The sequence below is a fragment of the Bactrocera tryoni genome, chromosome 1 (genome assembly GCF_016617805.1).
Source record: "Bactrocera tryoni isolate S06 chromosome 1, CSIRO_BtryS06_freeze2, whole genome shotgun sequence".
In the NCBI taxonomy this organism is placed as follows: domain Eukaryota; kingdom Metazoa; phylum Arthropoda; class Insecta; order Diptera; family Tephritidae; genus Bactrocera; species Bactrocera tryoni.
In genome coordinates, this window is record NC_052499.1 from 56,624,246 (window position 1) to 56,644,021 (window position 19,776).

Consider the following 19,776-nt stretch of genomic DNA (forward strand, 5'->3'; position numbering starts at 1 on the left):
TGCTTCTTCGGACTGAGTAAAATCCTTTCTAGACGAACAAAGACCAGAGGCATGGACGATCTGAATAAGTTACCGAGTTTTCGAGAGAAAGGTTCTGCAGAAGATTTATGGTTCTTTGCGCATTGGCAGCTTCGAATTTACAAATATCGCAATCGATGGAACTATGAATTGAGCGAAATATACGACGACATTGACATAGTACATGTAGTTCAGCGAATTAAGAGACAGCGGCTACGCTGGCTAGGTCTTGTCATCCGAATGGATGAAAATACTCCAGCTCTGAAAGTATTTGACACAAGCTCGCCGAAAGAAGCAGAGGAAGACCTCCACTCCATTAGAAAGAACAGGTGGGGAAGGACCTGGCTATACTTGGAATCTCCAATTAGCGCTTACTAGTACCAAAATGCACTTTCAAGATGCAGTATCTGTGACAAGTGTAATGTCCAGCACTCCAGCGAGGTAAAAATGTGGTGCGGACTTTAAGATTTTATTAAAAAATACTGTCTTAAACGAAAACTATAAATTTGGTTTCTATAGTTTAAACTAATCTAAGGTGTGTTACGCACTTATTAAACATTAATTAAATTTAAGCCAGCCCGAAGAGTAAATTTTCCACAAACAGACAACTTTTTTTTCGTAAGCCGTGTTTTTCTACGGATGGAACTAAATTTAAAGCGAGAGAAGGAGGTGCAATCTTCTGGCGCCAGCTCTCCATCAATTCTAGTTTCAGGCTGCCAGTCCACTGTACCGTCTTTCAAGTAGATGTGGCTGCCATCAAAGTTGTAATAGATGTACTGCTATAAAGTGCAGCTTCCTTCAGTGAGGTGTGCATTCACTCCAATACTTGTACTGGCTTTGAACTCGCTCAAAACTCAAGCATCAAGTTTCTTCGATATAAGACTGGTATAGGTGCCCGGTCACAGCGGAGTCGAGGGAAACTGCAAAGCCAAGCTTTCTAGCGAGGTCACCCTCGCCTCAATTTCGTTCGGTTACTTCGAGTCGGTTTTCCGATGTTCTCTTGAGTTCTAGCGATAGACCTGCAGTGACTTCGGCAAGCGCTAGTCAGCAGCCAAAACTTGCGACTGCGAGATCCTTCTAGCCCAGAGTGAATCGTAGGGTCCTCTAAGCTGGTTGCTCTTAGCAAAGTCAACCTCACCGCAATTTTACATCTACTGACTTGACACTGTCAAATATCATCTGTCAGCCAGTCTTTCTACAGCAGCTGCTTAGAGTCGGTACACCTCAGTAGTGTGGTGCGATTTTTTACAATGGATAAAAATATCGGACAAAGAATTTGTTTCTAATTTTGCAGTTCTAACCGAATTTTGTGTGCGGAATCGTTGCGAATGTTGGAAAAGGGTTCCGGTGAATAAGTTTTATCAAAAACTCAAGCCTACGAGTGGTATAAGGTCTTCAAAGATGATCGTTGAGAACTTGCCGCTTTCTGGACGACCTTCGACCCCTTCAACTGATGAAGATGTTATAAGAAAGTGAAGAATATGGTGTTTGAAAATCGTCAGTCATATGTTGATGTGTGAGAGAGGGCAAGAGAGCTTGACATCTCTCGTGAGTCCGTTCGAATGATTTGATGGATATTTTTGGCACTAAACGCGTTCTTGCTCGATTCGTTCCGATAAAGCTGAATTATTTTCAAAAAGAGTACCATAAACAGGTCTCTTTGAACATGCTTTATCGAGCGAATGCCGATCCCACATTCATAGAGAACATTATAATTGCCGTCGAGACATGGGATCTTGAGTTTTACATGTAAGCAAATCAACAATCATCCGAATAGAGGGGAAAAAATGAGCCGAAACCAAAAAAACCACGCCAAAGCCGCCCAAAAATCAAAGTGATGCTCATTGGTTTTCCAGATATTTGTGGTTTGATGCATCATGAATTTGTTCCGAAGGGACAGATGGTCAATAAGGGATCTATTTGGCCGTATTGAGGCGTTTGCGTGAGAACAACTTTCGAAAACGGACGGAATTGTGGAAGTACAATCTATAGATTTTCAACGATAATAATGCAACATCGCATTGAAGCACGATTCTGACCGAATTTAAAGCCAAAAACACAATGAATACCATCGATCAGCAACTGTATTCGCCACATTTGGCAGCTTGTGATTTTTTCTTGTTTCCCAAACTGAACTGCCGTTCCGAGGAACCCGTTTTCAGTCGATCGAAGGATAAAAGAAAATTCGCTGAAGGAGGTGAAGACCATTCCAAAAAGTGCTTATGAAAAGTGTTCCGAGGACTAGAAAAATCGTTGCCATAAGCGACAAACTAAATATTTATGAATAATTAAATATTTCGCGTTCTAACTACAATTTTCGGGTACTTTTTTGTCAGAAGGAAATCCATATGTAAACATGACCTCGAAAATGATAGTTTACCAGGTCCTATAGTAAAAATTTTAGAACCTTTTTATAGACATAAAAAAAAAATTTGGTAAAAATGTACGATACCTAAGTGATGTTTACCAATTACTGTTATATGCTTCATTCATAAATAAAATAAATAAATTTAAGCAATAATTAAACACAAAAGAGTTTTCAAACAAAATTCTCTTAGTTTGAATATCGACATTTAGGCACTTACCTGGCTGCTCGCAGTAGAGAAACGGCCTTTTCAAATAGCTGATCGAGCAAAAACCGATGCAAACGCAACATACAGTCTTCTCTGTAAAAATACGAAAAAGTAGATGAAGACTCACAGACCAATTTAGAAATAAAAAAAGATTGCAAACATGAAAGGAAACACAAAATTAATTTAAAATATACGAAAATGCAAAATCAGCAAAATAGAAGCGCACCAAAACGGTACAACACAGCACAAAACGAAGAATTTCGAAATACTCGTGCTATGAAAACAACAACAAAAGCGCATGGAGATTTTCGTAGATGTTAAAAGGATTACAGCTGACATAAGGGATATGAGAGCTGGTCGTGGCTTTGGAGTTTTGCTTTTTGTGTTCCTTTTATATATTCATATACAAATACCTCTATATATGTAAGTGTTTAGTAGTGTTTACATGAAAAGCTACAACGGCATTTGTTGGCATCGACAGAGCCGGGTGGTTGGTAAACCGATGGACAAGCAATACAAATGAAATTAAAAGAGCTTTTCAATTTTCCAATTTTGTGCAACGAAAGATAGCAACGTGGCCATCATCTAATAGATAAGCTAATATTCATTTACATGTGAATACTAAATGGTCCTATGTATTTTTGGGAATAATTAATATACTTGTAAGTATCTAGATTAAAAAAAAAGTGTATGGAAACTTGATAGCAAAAAACAATTTTTTCCGTTATATTTTAAGAGACAAAACAATGAGTGTCATTGATGCTTCTGTCACGTACATATATTTCAGAAAAGTAGGTATTAAAAATGAATTTAAGCTCATTGTTCTACAGGTTTGGTTACCCTGCTCGCAAGGTGGCGCTGATATCGTAATTACTCTTTTTAAAGTTCAATTTTGCTAATAAGTAACAAAAAATATTATGTTGACATATCGAACTATATAGTTCTTAGATATACACACATATGTAGTTACACAAAACTTCGGACGATACTTTGAAATTATTTGAAAATATTGACGAAGCAAAAAAGGCTTTCATGCAGAGCCGAAGTATCCAAATTTACCTAAAAATGGTAGAAATTCAACTCAGAGTATTCTTTACCGCCACTGCTTTTCTGGTATTAGATAGATAGTAAATAATTGTGGTTTGGCACTGCGGTGTATGGTCTATTGTGCCTTCTCCTATATCACATATGGTCACAAAAATTCAGCGATCTGAGAAATTATTGGAGCTTGCTGGGCGCGATGGAGGTGATGACATAGATAAGTCTGCTTCTACAAATTGCTGGACAATCCAGGATCAAGTGTTCTGAAGTTACCGGTTCCATGTCGCAAAACCGGCAGTTTGAACAAGATATTATGCACATGTTGGACAAGTGGCTCTTAAGACTGCACTGCGCAGTATAGAACGTGACAGGGACACGGAAGTTGTCACGGGGGAGGCTGATCACATCGATGTAACGTCTCAACTTGGCGTGCGCATTCCTGTTTTCTACTTTGCTAGTACTAGATGCCGCTTTTCTATATAGCATAGTTTGTGTCACAAAGTTTTCCCTCTTTAAGTATTTATTACCGTGAGTTAGGGTCACACAAACGTCGTTTTCGAAGTAAAATATTATGAAACTAGTAGCAGGTAGTAGCAGGAACAGGGTGCACACAAATCGAAATATTCTAGTGATAAAGAATCTGGCTTACAATCAATAGTTTCCATATATGGAGGATCAAGCCGCATGATACCTATATTTGTGAGTTAGCTGATTGGATTGGTAAAGAAATTTACATAAAGCATTTTGGAGTTGATAAATAACTTCAAGTTTTACAATTTCATTGATCTACAGTTCGTATCGAGCTAAAATGTAACGGTCACCAGTTTATAACATAAACCAAGCATCAACCACACACCTTATATATGAAATATTTATATATACGATACATATGTAAGCGATATACTACTACGGGATGAAGCTGACATGACTCTGAGAATATACTTTCAAAGCGACAAAAAGTTGAGCTAATCAAATTTTCCACAACGCACAAATATATTTACGTTAACATGCAACCTATACAGACATTTTAGTTAGTAACCCAGACTAAAAAATGGACTTCATTCAGAAATGCTACAAAAAAACGGAAAATGCACAACATGTTATTGAACTGTTAGGTTGCCTACCTAAATAGGCAGAAAAGCTGTCAAAAACTTTACAAGAATTAAATAATGAATGATGTAAGTACAAACACGAGATGTAAATTTAAAAGAGATACTATTTAGTGAGATTAAAAAACGGTATTTTTTGCTACACGGAAATATGAAAATATCGCTGAACATTTCCTACATTTTTGATGCACTGCTCTTCATGGCAGTGGCTATTTCGATACTTGCATGGCAAACTTCGTTGTAGCAGTTATTTTTTGCCAACCCTAAAGTAAGGATTCGAAGAAAAGTGAAGCAAAAGCATTGAAAGGAAATGTTGATGGTATTCAACTCGATATTTAAACTCAGAGATGCCGAAGCTATTTGGCTCTTCAACTTTAGCAAGGCATGGTTGGCCTGCTTTCAATGTTGAGCAGTCAAGACAGATAAATATTTTGTGCTTAAATTCTGATGAAAGCTTAAAAAAATTCCTGGAAAAAATGTTCGCAAGTTTCTATAGTCAATTGGCATTCTGACAGATTCCATCAAAGGTTAGAACTGTTGAAATAGAAAAAAAATAGTAATATTTAATTTAACTAGAAAACAAGTAAGGGTAGACTAAGTTAGAGTGTAGCATTCAATTATAAAAAAATTATGAATTTGAGACATTTTCACAGCACCTTCAGTAACTGTACATACATATATGTATGTATTCTGGGAACAAGCAGATAAAAGCATACATGGAACAGCAAGAGGTAAAATTGGGTCGAAAGATCAAATGTAGATCGCACAAATATTTAACAGGTAACGTTCTAAATTGTCACTCGAACTAGTAAGAATTGTGGTCCCGTATTTACACCGGGAATGAGAAGAAGTTCTATTAAAAATGTTCAAAGCATTCGAAACATACTTCAATGATATAATGCCTGATTTGTTGCAGCAGGGAACACGCTTGCTTTCATACAACGTGTCTCTGATGTAGGCTCTCTGTGTACGTCACTGTCGACTGTCATCTTTTCACTCCCAAACCTAATAGAGACTACTATGACCGAAAACCTTATCTACTTACAATCCTCTTACGAAACAGTTTAAAGAGCATTTGCGACGATCTTGGCAAGCAATAAATTGCACCCAAAGGCAGTACGGGCAGAACGCATATATTAGAGGATAGAGAGTTGATACCGTTCTATATCAAGTAATGGCAACAAGGTCCTTAAAGGAACAAATGTTAAATAAGACTATCAATAACAATTAATCGAAACAGTAATCTTTAAAGTTATCTACAAAAAGCCTTCTTTTTACCAAGCACAAACGAAGATTTGAACTTCTGAAACAGTACCAGGCGTTGTGGTGCGGTACGAATGAGATCCAAAACAAGGTCTGAAGCTCATTTTCAACATGCTACTATTATTTATTGGTGTGAATCCCGAGGCCACATTAGTAAGCCTAAATATTTACGAACGCCGATGCTCTGGGAATGTGTGTATTTTTGGACCTGAGCCCCCAAAGTCTGGTCCTAACTATTGCATGGTTTTTTTGTCAAACCTAAAACTCCTGTGAGCAGTACCCTTCTGACGTCTAAAGTTTTGGTCCCGAACTCCCCAAGGGTCCATCCTAACACGCCTTCGTAACACACAGATGTAAACTTCGGAGAACGAACACATATACATATATAAACAAGTAAAGGGCTAAGTTCGGGTGCAACCGAACATTTTAAACTATTGCAACTTGTAAGAATCAAAGCCAGGGAAATACTTTAAGGTGTAAAACCAATCATGTAGAGTAAAGCCAGCCGGATGTTCGAAAGTCCTGACATAATATATAGGGGGGCTAGGCCATGTTTTCGCCCAATTTTATCTGTTTTAGGCACAAAGACACACTGCTGTCAGTAAAACACGTTCTCTCATTTTCAGTGAGATAACTCACATATTGATATTTATCTTTATATTAGGTATATGGGCGCTCAGAGAAGTATTAACCCGATGAAACCATTTTTTGATAGACAGAGGTACTATTATCAGGAAAAGATTCTCTCTGAATTCAAATTGTATATCTCATACATTGACCGATATTTTCGGCCAAAAGTCCACTTTAGGTACTGTTTAAGTTGTATTTCTTTTGAAACAAGTAGGTCTCTTTTCAGGTCGTTATACCTGGTATATTTCTTTTATTTTATTTTTTAAGTAGTAATTTGGTTTTGCAAATATTTTACTTTGGTGGACCTTTCACTGGCTAAATTGAACGAACCTGGAACACATCTTTTGCCCTAACAACTGAAGTTGAAGATCTCTTAACTTAAAAAGCCTCGCCTTTTTGTTTAAAACTGTGATTTATTGGATTGCTGAGAAGCTTTCCATTGAATTTATTTAATTTCATTTTTGAAGAGGTATATGAAATCGCCTCTTCTATTTGACCGAAATTTACCCGAAATGATCACCGAAAATTATTAAATCGAAATTTCCGATAAGAGGAATATTAAAAAATATACGAGTATATTCATAACTTACTTTTGGTCGTCGATGCTTTTCTCAGAAGTCGCATCGAAGGGCAGAGGTTGATCCTCTTCGGGCAACTGGAGTTCATTGGTGAGTGTTTCACTTATCTCACCGGCTATTTCAGCCCATTTATTGGAGAGCTCCTCCTGAAATTATAAAAAAAAAAACAAACGAATGAGTGAGAACAAGTTGTAAAATTGTATAAATGTTTGAGGTAGGGAAATCGGTTTAAAATCATACACTATGTTAAGTCTTCGAGGCTCTAAGGGATTATTAATCACACTGGCCTACACTCATTTTGGTGCCTAAGATTTTATACCTGATTTTGGATGTATTTTGTGAGTTGATACATATTCCATATCAGCTCTTTTTCATAAGACAGAAAAAAAAACATCTAGTAGCGGGAATGTGGTTCATCCTACCTACTATACCGACTACTGATGCGCACAGAGCTGCACCAAACCAAAATTTTTTTTTTCTAGACCAGTGTAATGAAAGCATGTCGAGATAACCAACTTCTAACTAACTAACTAACCCTGTACAGCAGTATTAACACAGTATTCAAGCGATAAATTGCATCAAACACTTACAAAAGACTTTTTGTATATTAAATTTTATAATTCAATATTCAACATTCAAAACCAAATTTAAAAAATTGTATTGTTTACCTTGGAAAGCAGCGGAAGTACTATGAATTTATTACCCAAATATTATAATATGAATTGCTACTTAATAAGCCTAAAGCGGATTAACAATAACATCAATTCTTATATGCATATTTTATAATAAATTAGTATTGATTTTATTAGTATTTTAGGCAAACGTTATGCGAATGTTTATTATGCATATTCATTTTAATATTTTTTAGTATTTTGTGTCAACATTTTTTACTTCCGCTGCCATAAAATACCGTTGTTAGGCATAATAAGTTATAATTTGCTTGCACTGAAGATTTAAATACCTATACCCTTCACTTGGTAAAACGTTTTCTAGATAATGGCTAGATTTTGATCAACTTTATAGTATTTCCGACGTTATTTTCTCTCTATAATCTGACCGAAAATAGCATTTCCTAAACCTACCATTAGATGACTTCAAAGGCAACTAACTTGAATCCTACCATCCAAGCGGGGACTAGATAACCGCTAAAACAACAATAGATAAATAAAGAATATTGGGTGAAGGTGTCAAGAATTAAGATGGTGCTCGGTATCATTGTTAAACATTTTTATCTGAGAAGTACTGGCATCATCCTTGGAAATGCGAACCGACTTGTTTTAACATCAATTCTGCCTTATATTGTAAGTCTACTTCTACATATTTGCCAAGCAGTCTATATTTACAGATAACTGAAATAATTTACGGGCGATCTGAGCTCGAGAACAACATAAGGGAGAATGCTTGGATTTTTCAGAGTTTAACACGGTTTATCTCAATTTCCGGAAAAATTACAAGTCCTATATGTAGAAGAAAGTTATAAGGAAAAAGTTGATTGAAAATCTTTTACTTTCTGATGGTTCGAAAAATATATTCAGACAGGGCAAAAAATAGTAAGACCTTTTAATTTAAATAAAGTCGCGCGAAAACCCACTCCTCGAAATTTTTGTTTTTTTAGGTTGGAATGGCTGTCAGTGACATCTGTGTCAAATGTCACATCAATATAATCATTATTGTTTAGTATGCGCTTGTCTTTCTGAAGTACATAAAGTGCATTGGGCGATTTTTAGAATGAATGATATTATCCAACCAAGAAGTTCCATTAAATTTTGTGCGCGGAATCAAATTTCGGTGCCGAAACGTTGAGAATGTTGGAAAAGACCTTTAGTAATTATTGTTTGTAGCGAGCAAGTTTTTTTGATCGGTACAAATTATTTAAAGAGGGTTGAGGTTGACGACGTACCACGTCGAGGACGTCCATCAATATCAACTGATGATCAACACGTCAATAAAATAAAGGAATTGGTGCTTGAGAATCCAGGATTGACAGTCAGAGATCTTATTGACATCGTTGGAATATCGGAAGTATCAGTGAAAGTTCATTTGAAAGATCCATTGAGCCTATGAAAAAGGAAAACATGACCAATTACAAAATCAAACAATTTTTTCAAAAAAACAGCGTCGCGTTAACATGTTTAAAACAATGCTTTCCGATTACCAGTATGTCATGAACCGTATGATTACTGGCGATGAGTCTTTGGATCTAAGCTTACGACCTGGGAACAGACGATCATTCGCAAAGGTGCATCGAAGCCGAAAAAAATAGGTCAAAGCTTGTCAAAAATCAAGATTGTCTTAACAGTTTTCTTCGATTATTGAGGTGTGGCGCACTTTGAATTCTTTCCAACCGGCCCACCCGGTCAACAGTTTTAAGTAAAAATGGGGCGGAATTTTGGAACTCTTGGTTTTTACATCGCAGTTTTTCGCTAAATTTTCAACCAATATCGTGCCACAACCACCGTATTTGTCTGATTTAACTCCGTTTGACTTCTAGCTATTTAGCAAACTCAAACGAGCGCTCTGGGTAAACCGTTTTGAGTCAATTGAAGACATTAAACGTGAATCGCTACGTGCATTGAAGGCTATTCCGGAAATTGATTTTAAGAACTGCTTCCAGGATTGGAAAAAACGTGGGCCAAGTGTATTGGTGTAAAGGGGAATTAATTTGCGGGAGACGACATAGATTTAGAGAAAGAAATTAAAAATTTTAAAATTATGAACGAAGTCTTACTATTTTTTGCTCACAGTAGCAAACAGTACATTGGTAAATTTGCACAGAAAATGGAAAAACAGAACCCACCAATACCCAAGATTTACACTACCGAGTGCTTCAAAAAGTTATCTCGATGATTATTATCAAAACCTTTATTGCTTTGATTATCACTTCAACCGTTTTGTAGGAATTTTCATTAACTGCATTTCAAACATCGGAGAGTTTATATCGGATCATTTTCGGTGAATATTTTCAAAAACATATACATGCAAAAAATATGAAAAGAAAATAAAATTTTTTAAAGTCAAGTGGAGATTTAATCCTTACAGCAATAAGAAATTGATATAATTAGTATCTGTGCTCTAAGAAAACTTACTAATCACATTAAATTACCTAATTTATTTGTAATAAATCTATTCAGAATTACAGATAATTTCAGGTATACGCTAAGAGCACTTTAATAGCTAATTTGTAACAAAGTAAGCGCCTCAAATATTTTCCGAGAACTGAGCACAATGCACATATTTGCTATAACTGTAATTACTAATATTATTTCCGCAATTTGCATATCAAATAGAATATGTTATTTAGTCTATTTGCAATGTGCATTTCTCTTTACATAACTTGGTTGCCCTAAATTTCGGGCAGAAAAGTTAAATTGAAATTTTCCCCACAGCGTGTTCGCCACTGTCTACAATGTTTTGCATATTTAATTGGGAAATTTCTGTGAAAACATTTCATTTTTATTTTAAACAAATTTCCGTTGGTCCAACTACACATATTGCTTCCGTTTTCCGCACGTTTTTACCGTTTTGCCGACTTATTTGCATTCGAGAATTTTTATTTGTTCGGCGAGGCCTGCAGCCGAGCTGATTATTTCACAGCAAAGCGCTAACTAGCTGACAAGGGCGGCTAACAGACATCATAACATATATACAAATACTAATACAAGGACACATACATACACATACAAATGCATGTAATTGAAAATGTTGCAACAAAGCGATCTCACTTATTAATTTCAGCTTAATTTTGCCGTACAATTTACTTTGGTAATTTTAAAAACAGCATTTAAAAAAAAAAAAATATTGCGCAATAAAATGAAAAATCAAACGAGGCAAGAAGGAAGTGGCGACGGAAGTGCAGCGTCCGATGAATTTCATTTGCTGACTTTGAGGGTGGTATGTACCCCAAATGGTGTGTGTGTGTGTGTCTACGTAACAGATTAAATACATTAAACGCTCAATTTAATTGCGCGCTGCATCATTTCACAGTAATTTATTAAATCATTTTTTATTTGCAAATAAACTCAATGAATTGTTTGTTGTTCTTTACCTCGCATTGTTGACATCCGCTGGTTTTTGTATAGAGTAAATTTACTGTTAAGTAGATCCATTTAAATTTTTGAATATAGAAGTATATGATTTTAAACAGCTAAGTAGTATAAGAATTTTTTCTTTAGCGCACTTAATAGTGGCCAAAAACGGTACTTTTACATATGACTCAAGCAGCTCACGACTTCCTGTCTTAGATCAAGTATCCTCTGGGTAGCCCAAAAACATCCGTTTAAAGGCGAGCTAAAGTGAGAAGGCGAAACATTCCTACAAAGGGTTGTGCGAGGCCCGCCACGTAAAAAAACGCCCGCTATGAAAAGAACAAAACAGCCTCAAATGAGAGATCCCCCTTTTTTCCGTAAAACTAATACGGTTATGTAAAAAGACGTTGAGCAATACCAAAAGATCCGTAAAGATCGGGAAGAACCTTCCGAGCCGTTCGATGCCAAATGAGGTTTCAGACAAGGTTACTGGCTACATATAGTGCGACTTCTTCAAACTACTCCTGCAAAAAAAAATATTTCGAACTGCAGATCTGAATAGAGAAGGTACAGCTGCTGGCATATGCCGATGGCATCGATATCCTTAGCCATAACAACCGCGTCGTTAGTTCTGCTTTTTCTACGAGGGCTGCTATATATATTCTGGCCGAGGGCAACACTAAGTGTTGCCAGGTGCAATCTGACATTTCCATTGGAAAGTTTGACATTTTTAGCATAACACCACTCAGAACGTTGTGTCATTTAATCGTGAATTGTTTTATTTACAGGGAATTAAAAAATTCATCTCGGCCAAAAAATGGAATTAACTCGTGAACATTTTCGTGCGATCATTTTTCACAACTTTCGACGTGGATTATCACGACAAGAGTGCATTGATGAACTAAAATCTTTGTATGGCTATGAAGCACCATGATATAGCACTGTGAAAAACTGGTACAACGAATTCAATCGTGGCCGACGCTCGCTCAAAGACGAATTCCGTGAAGGTCGTCCAAAAACAGCCGTTGTGCCAGAAAACATCGATGCCGTAGGTGAACTGATAATGCAAGACCATCATGTAACATACCTTCAGATAGAGACATGCCTATGCATTTCTCCCACGAGCATACATTCGATATTGCATGAACACCTGGCCATAAAAAAGGTTTGTTCTCGTTGGATCCCGCACACGAATCATGGATCTATGCGTATGAACCCGAAACAAAACAGCAATCGATTCAAAAAAAAAAACATTTTCGTTGATAAATATGCCTATTTACATTATTAGGCCAGAAATATATATAGCAACCTACGTAGATTGGACATAGAAGCGAAGCAAATGGGTCTGGTAGAGAACACGTCACTGTTGACAGTCATAACTTCGAAGTTGTAGTTTCGTCGGCCTCGAAACCCAATGCAGAATAACTCTTACCAACAGGTGCTACTTCGGACAGAGTAGACAACTGAGAAGTTCTCTCTTGACGAACATAAAGCAAATTCTACAAGTCACTCATCATCCCCGTGCATTGGGGGTTTTCAAGAGAGAGATTCTGTGGAAGAATTATGATCATTTTCGCATTGATAACGGCGAATACCGCAGTCGATGGCTAAGCTGTACGAGATATACGACTTCCTTGGCATAGTTCAGCGAATTAAGAGACAGCGGCTGCGCTGACGAGGTGATATCGTCCGAATGGAAGAAAACACTACTTGGGAAAGACCAGGTGGAGAAGGTCCTCACTACACTTGGAGTCTCCGATTAGCGCCAAACAGCGAAAAGAAAGAACGACTGGCGCACCATCGTAAACTTGGCAAGAACCGCATAAGCGGTTTCCACGCCAATAATAAAATAAAGAAGTATAAAATTGAATGTGTGCTGATCTCACTAACGTCTATAGTCGTCGCTATCTTACCATAGCTCACATGACGGTTTGGCAATATTAGTTTGTACGCAGCCTCAACAGTTTCCGGAACAACAACTGATTTTGGACGACCTTAAGGAAATCGCTTTTGGAGTGATTTGCGACTTTGATTGAGTTCACCATACCATCGATGAACACCGGCCCTTGATGGGCCTTCATAGAGGATTTTAAATTTTTAAACTGCCAGAAGCATCGATGTTCGATATGAACAGTGTAGTCTTATGCTATTATTTTGGCAAGTATATTTTCTACAGCAAAAAAAAAAAAACACTTTCAATATATACTTCCATCAATTTTTCTACCAATCCATATATATCTACATATATATAGCAGCTTAAAATTACAAAGTTTATTTTTTTTATTATTTAAAATTTTAGCACCTTTTGCTTACAGAGAAAACATTGACAGAGAGTGAGTGAAACACGAAAGCGCTGGTCAAACGGCGATGCATTTGTCAGCGGAAAAAACTATAAATTTCAACAGACTGCAACCGATTCCGTGCAATAACCCTTAGCCCCCTTAGCAACGCGTCAACACAGGCAAGTGTCTGTGTGTGTGTACATGTTTGCGTGCACCGGCACCGCTGCACTAAATGGACAACTATTATTACAGTTAATATTTAAATTTATCAATAAAATAAATAACGGCCAGCCGAGAGGCGACAAGAGGCAAACGGAGCGCAGACCAAAGTTAACACGTCATGGCGTAGTGTTGGCGCAGCGGAAGTCATGTTGGGTGGGCGGGTGCGCAGACCGCGGGCGCACAGACGCGATACTGTAGACAAACAGCCATATCTACATTTATATACATACATATGTTATATTTATATATATATATATATATAACGGAGTGAAATGCAGCGAAATGACCGAAGAAAAGCGGCAAAATGAAATGAAATGTCTCTGCTGATTGGACCAGCAGCAGAGCGCGCCCGAAGGCAGATGCCCTCGCAAAGAGGCAAATATGCACGCAAGCGGTGGCTAGCGGTGCTTGGAGGTGGCGGCGCGCCAAGAGAAAATACAGACGATAGTTTTTAAATCCGCGCATCGGCAACGCAGTGTGGCAATCAATCAGCGCGGCAGAACCGCGACAACGACTGCAAGCGCACCAGTGGCGATGGCGGCGATGGTGGCGGCCATTATTGCGAGTCATTGCGCTGGTGATAAATTAATGTACATACATATGTATATATGTATGTGTGTAAGTAAGCGCGTATTTGTGTTTAAGTGTTGGCGCAAGCTTAAGTGTTTGTGTATGTATGCGTGTATGTGTGAGTGTTTATGTATAATAAATGTATAAAATATGGTGAAGTGCAGCTTACACCATTGCTGCGCATGAAATATATTTTACGCAGTCGAAATGTATGTCGAACGGGGTCTTGACTCCGCAACGACTCCATTAAAATTTGAATGAGCGTTAAGCTGACGATGCGCAATTTAAAATAACAAAGACAACAAAAGTGGAGAGTTTGAAGTCGCAATTGTCTGCTGGTGTGTACAATACATACTACAGCTTGATACAGGGTGTGTCGAAGGCTTGAAAACTAAAATATTGTGTAGAAATGAGATAATTATAGCAGGAAAATATTTTTTTGGAAAAATACTTATGAAAAATAGAGATTTTATTTCAATAAGCTGAAGTCAAACTGAAGTTTGAAAAGGTTGCAAATGAAACAAGTATATTCCTTTAAAGGCACCAAATTTAGTAAGAGAATAGCGCTATGTATTTCTGCAGTTAGATTTCATAGAATCATCGATCCATATTTCTTCCAAAATGATGCCGGTGAGAACGTAAGCGTTATCGCGCCATGATAGCCGACTATTTGATGCCTGAAATTGAAGTTCGTAATCTCGGTGACATTTGGTTGCAACAAGACAGTACCACTTACATATAGTACATCGCATCAATCAATGGAATTATTGAGAGAATACTTCGGTGAGCAGATAGTTTCTCGTTTTGGGTCGGTCGATTGGCCACCAAGTTTGTGTCATATCACAAAGTTAGACTTCTGCCTGTGGGGATATGAAAAGTTTAAAATCTATGCTGACAATCCGGCTTCGATTCTTTGCCTTGGAGCAAAACCTTACGCGTGTCAATTGTCAGTTACCAGCCGAAATGCTCGAACGTGTCATCGAAAATTGGATTCAACGGATGGACCGTCTGAGACGCAGTCGCCACTAACATTTGAAAGAGATAATCTTCAAAAAATAAATGCCAAACACTATTCTTTTGGATGATAATAAACATTCCTCAATTAGCTTGAAGTTTCTGTGTTTTTTCTTAAAAAAAAATAGGGAACCTCGTTATGGATCACCTTATAGATGGTAACAGACACAACTTACACTTCGCAGAAAAATAATTGCAACAAAATATCAATGCTTTGATCTACTTAATATTTCTAGCACTACACATATGAGTATTTCTTCCTTTAATATTGATAAAATCAGTCCGCTAAGTTCGGCTACTGAACGTGTGGGCGCCGGCAGTTGCATTGCTGCGAAGTGCGCTCTAAGATTCAAGGAAGCTGGGCGGGGTCTGATCAATGAAACCCCGAAATTATCTCCAACTTCAAATGCATTCCTGAGAACTTTAATCTTCGCGGCGCAGAAACTACCCGTGGCGGCCTTATTCCTGATCACATACCGATGAGACATATGTGGTTGGAGAAGAGTCGCGGGTAAAGAGGCGCAGTGAGCTCTTTCACGGAAGGGTCGAAGCTAAAAGTAGTAGTTTTCTATAAGGAGCTCTCCGCCAATTTTAGCTTAAGGCTACAGGACTACTGTAGTGTCTTTTAGGCGGAAATAGCTGCTCTCTTATTTTAGGGTGATGAGCATTTACTGCTGCAATATTAGGGCGGCGATCCCTAACTCTCTGGTCAAAGTCAAAAAGTCAATGAGTGTCTATCCTCACTAGAAATAACATCAAGTTAGTTCGTCATCAGACTCGTTTGGGTGCCTGGTCGCAGCGGAATCGTTGGCAAACCATAGACGCGCTTACATCGGAAAGAGATCGAGTTGGATCTCAACTGGACCAATGGACCTCGTGTGTGCTTAGCAGACGCTGCTCAACGGCCCACTCCTGTGCGATTCTTTTGGTCTACTTGCCTTTAGCAAAGTTCATCTTTGCAGGGTTCTTACTGGACACAGTCAATGCAATCAAGTTGTGAAGCAAAAAAATCATAACGAAGGTAAGTTTTTGTTGGCTGCGGATGAGACATCTAAGCAATCTTACTTTCGGCGAACTAGTCGACATAGCCGAAATTGGCAATAGTCGTCTCAACACGTTTGTGATAGGCTTAAAGCGCTTTGTCGGTCTTATAATCGATTATATAGAGTTTTAGGTAACACAATAGACTGGTGTTCTGAGCTATCCAAGTTTGTCTCTTTTAAGATTGACCTCCTAACCTAAGCCGACATATCATAAAATTGTGTCAAAAGGAAGCAAGTACTCAAACTATTTCTGGAGATCATACTGATGGCATATATGGGATGTTCTTTAATCTTGAAGAACAACAAAAAAGTTTTCGTAATTCAAGACATTAGCCGATGAAAATTTAAATTCTTAACATCTGTCAATAACTTCGTTTCTTCCTTATACCAATAAGTACTTCCACATTTTCACACTTTAGTGTACATGATGTTCGCCACTCGTCTCGTTCAACCAGTTAAACACTCGCTGCCGACTTTGCTTTATTTTCACTCAATTAAACTTGATGTCTCGTTATAAAAATTGCAAAAAGCTTACGACTTTTCATCAATTCAATGTCAGAGGGCAACGAGCGGCTCTGCGGCGTAAACTGTTTGCACTAGCAATTTAAGGCAGTTGAATGAGAAGTGAGGCAAAAAACTGCCGGCTAATTGTGCATCGTTACCTCGCAAAAGGATTTTTAAATATTTATTTTTTTGTTTTCTTTTTTCGTGCAGTGACATAATTAACTTTAATAGTTTGGCACTTTGTGTGTGTGAATGTGTATTGCCATGCTGTTAACTGTAAATCAATTTTTAGTTGACCGGCAGTGCCGGCGGCCCAGTTTTTCGGAGTGCACCTACCTCAGTGAGTTGCGGTTTTGGCTCCGGCTTTTTATTTGCTTTCGACTTGCGTCCACCCTTTTTGGTGCGTTTCTTCTCCTGCAACAGCACGGTGTCCTTGCAGAACTTCTCCATCATTTTAATGAAAATGTTGGCCGTTTCGATCACATCGCGGAGATAAGCTCTGTGGAGAGAATGAAGAGTGTAGAAAAATTTATTAAATACCATACATATTGAAGTCGATGAAGTCTTCATTGAATTACAGTTATGTAAGAGTTCTTTGCTTTAATGTTTTATAATAAAATATTTGGGATGATATCATTTGCGAATCAGGTATTTCTAAAGAAGAAAAACTCGTAAAGAAACTCTCAATCACACATTGAAATTAACCTTTTCCAAACAGTTTAGAAAGTCGAGGATATCGACTTTAAGAGTTTGAAAGCATTTACTATTGTATACATAGCTCTACTGTTTTCAAAATTTCCAAGCCAGTATAAATTTTAAAATATTTTTCAAGACCTGTGCCAGCTGCTCACACACAGTGATATACATACTTTGTTGTGACTCTAGATAAAACATCTTTTTAAAATTTATTTAATTTATACATAAAATGTGCCAAAATTATAACTGTCAGTCGCTTATTCACATCTTTATAACAACCTGACAGATATATGTAGATGGAATATAAAATAATTTTAAATGCTCTTTTTCATTGTCTACTGAAAGCCAATTTCCAGTATTTAATCCACCCAAAAAATACACAAACAAGCATGTGCATATGCGCCCAAACGTTAAAATTATGGCCGCAAAGGAAAATCGACATTTGAAAATAAATTAATTGCCTGTCAAAAAACCGCAGAGGCTAGCTTAAATCAGCGAACTGGACTTCCGGCACACTTTGTAGCATTAAAATCTATAAATGCGCATACACAGACACCAATGCAGGTGTATATGTGTGTGTGTGAAGTCACTGCGGCGCATTAAACGGCAAATTAGCGCAGTAATGCTGACAGCTTTTCAAAGTCAAAAGCCGCACACACCCACGCACACACATACACATACTCTGATTTATTTGTATAACTGTATATGTATGGTATATATATGTATATTTGTATACACGCATCGCTGCCACGCAACTAACAGTCAATGCAACTAATTAGTCCGCTCACAGAGGTATTTACGAACTTCGCAACAATAACAAAGAACGCACCTGCGCGCCCGGCTTTCGCTCTGTGTGTGGGTGTTCAAGCACGCTTGCTGATTCGCGTACACCGTGACGCGCGCGGTTGTATGTGTGTGTGTAGTGTGTTCAACCGCGCGTTTGTCATGCGGCAGCGCGTTACACGATGCAGAAAAACCGCAGCGACGGCGCTCGCGGGCTACAAGTGGATTAGCGAGTTCAATTGTGGCGTAGAATAAAGTAGGGCAAATGTCGGCGCATATGACAGTCGAATATACCATATATGCTATTATATTAACATACATGCATAAGTATGTTTGTGTGTATTGTGATAAAGAATTAAACCCTATTGTGAAATACAGTGAGCCTCACGTTGCATAAAAATTAGAAATTTGCTAAGTAATCTTAAATTGCCTTGCGGATCTATTGATACTCGTATTTTAGGATGAATTATTGAAGATCTCATCTACAGCATTAGAACAGCGAAGATAATTTTGAAAGCAATAATAATCATACACACTGAAAACGAAAGATGACAGAATCCAGAAATGAAAGAAAAATAATTTACGGGCTATCAAAGATCGGGAAGTGGAAGAGCGGTTTTTGAATTTTTAAGGATTAGAAACTTAAAATCGATTTTCTAGATTTCCGGCAAAATTATGAGTCCTAAAGAAAAATGTTGTATGGCAATGTGGCAAGTAATGAAAAAATCTGCAATTTTTGTATTTACACCGTTTTCATATAAACACAAAATGTATGCGAAAAGTTCAGACATCCAAGCCTTTCAGTTTTATACTTTTATTTTGTACGAAAAAAATGCTTTCACGAAATTTGTTACAAACTTTTCTCTTATGTCCCAAATACACTGCGTTTTATATTTAAAATATCTTTTTCCCAACTTTCGTTTCCAATGGGTTATAGTCTACTATGCATTTCTTTCACTTTTCACTATTTTCAAAGGCTTCTTTCTGCCTGAGTGAAATTCTTATTATACTCCGAATCATTCGTTTTGATTCGCAGCGCTTTGAGATTCTTTATAAATACCCATGTTCTTAGTTCATTATGTATACCGTTATAAAAAAAAAATATATATCTGTTTCCCTTTGTCTATAACTCAAACATATTGGTAGACGAAAAAGTCTTTTCGTATTTTGTCAATAGATGTTGTTGCAGTCGTATATCTTCTGTGCTACCAATCACATTGTGTCGTACCATATAGTATTGGAAAAGTGAGATTTTAAGCTTCATTTAACCAAAAAAACAAAAAAAAAAAAAATCGGGGAAGTTGAAAAAAGTTACAGCTGTTTAAATATGAGTAAAAATAATGAAGAAATTCGCTAAATTTTTAAATTCTTGTATAAAAAGGGGAAGAATGCCACTCAAGCCACCAATGGAATTTGTGAAGTTTA

General features: G+C 37.4%; 1 protein-coding gene across 1 annotated transcript in view; it reads right to left on the reverse strand.

Moving 5' to 3' along the window:
- LOC120782568 (protein timeless homolog) overlaps positions 1–19,776 on the reverse strand; it is a 495,677-nt gene that overhangs the window by 399,392 nt on the left and 76,509 nt on the right. Inside the window, exons 8-10 of the mRNA XM_040114906.1 lie at positions 17,209–17,371; positions 7,225–7,358; positions 2,604–2,684 (exon numbers count right to left, since the gene is read on the reverse strand). Coding sequence (XP_039970840.1) covers positions 2,604–2,684; positions 7,225–7,358; positions 17,209–17,371 — 378 coding nt within the window. The remainder of the gene's footprint in view (positions 1–2,603; positions 2,685–7,224; positions 7,359–17,208; positions 17,372–19,776) is intronic.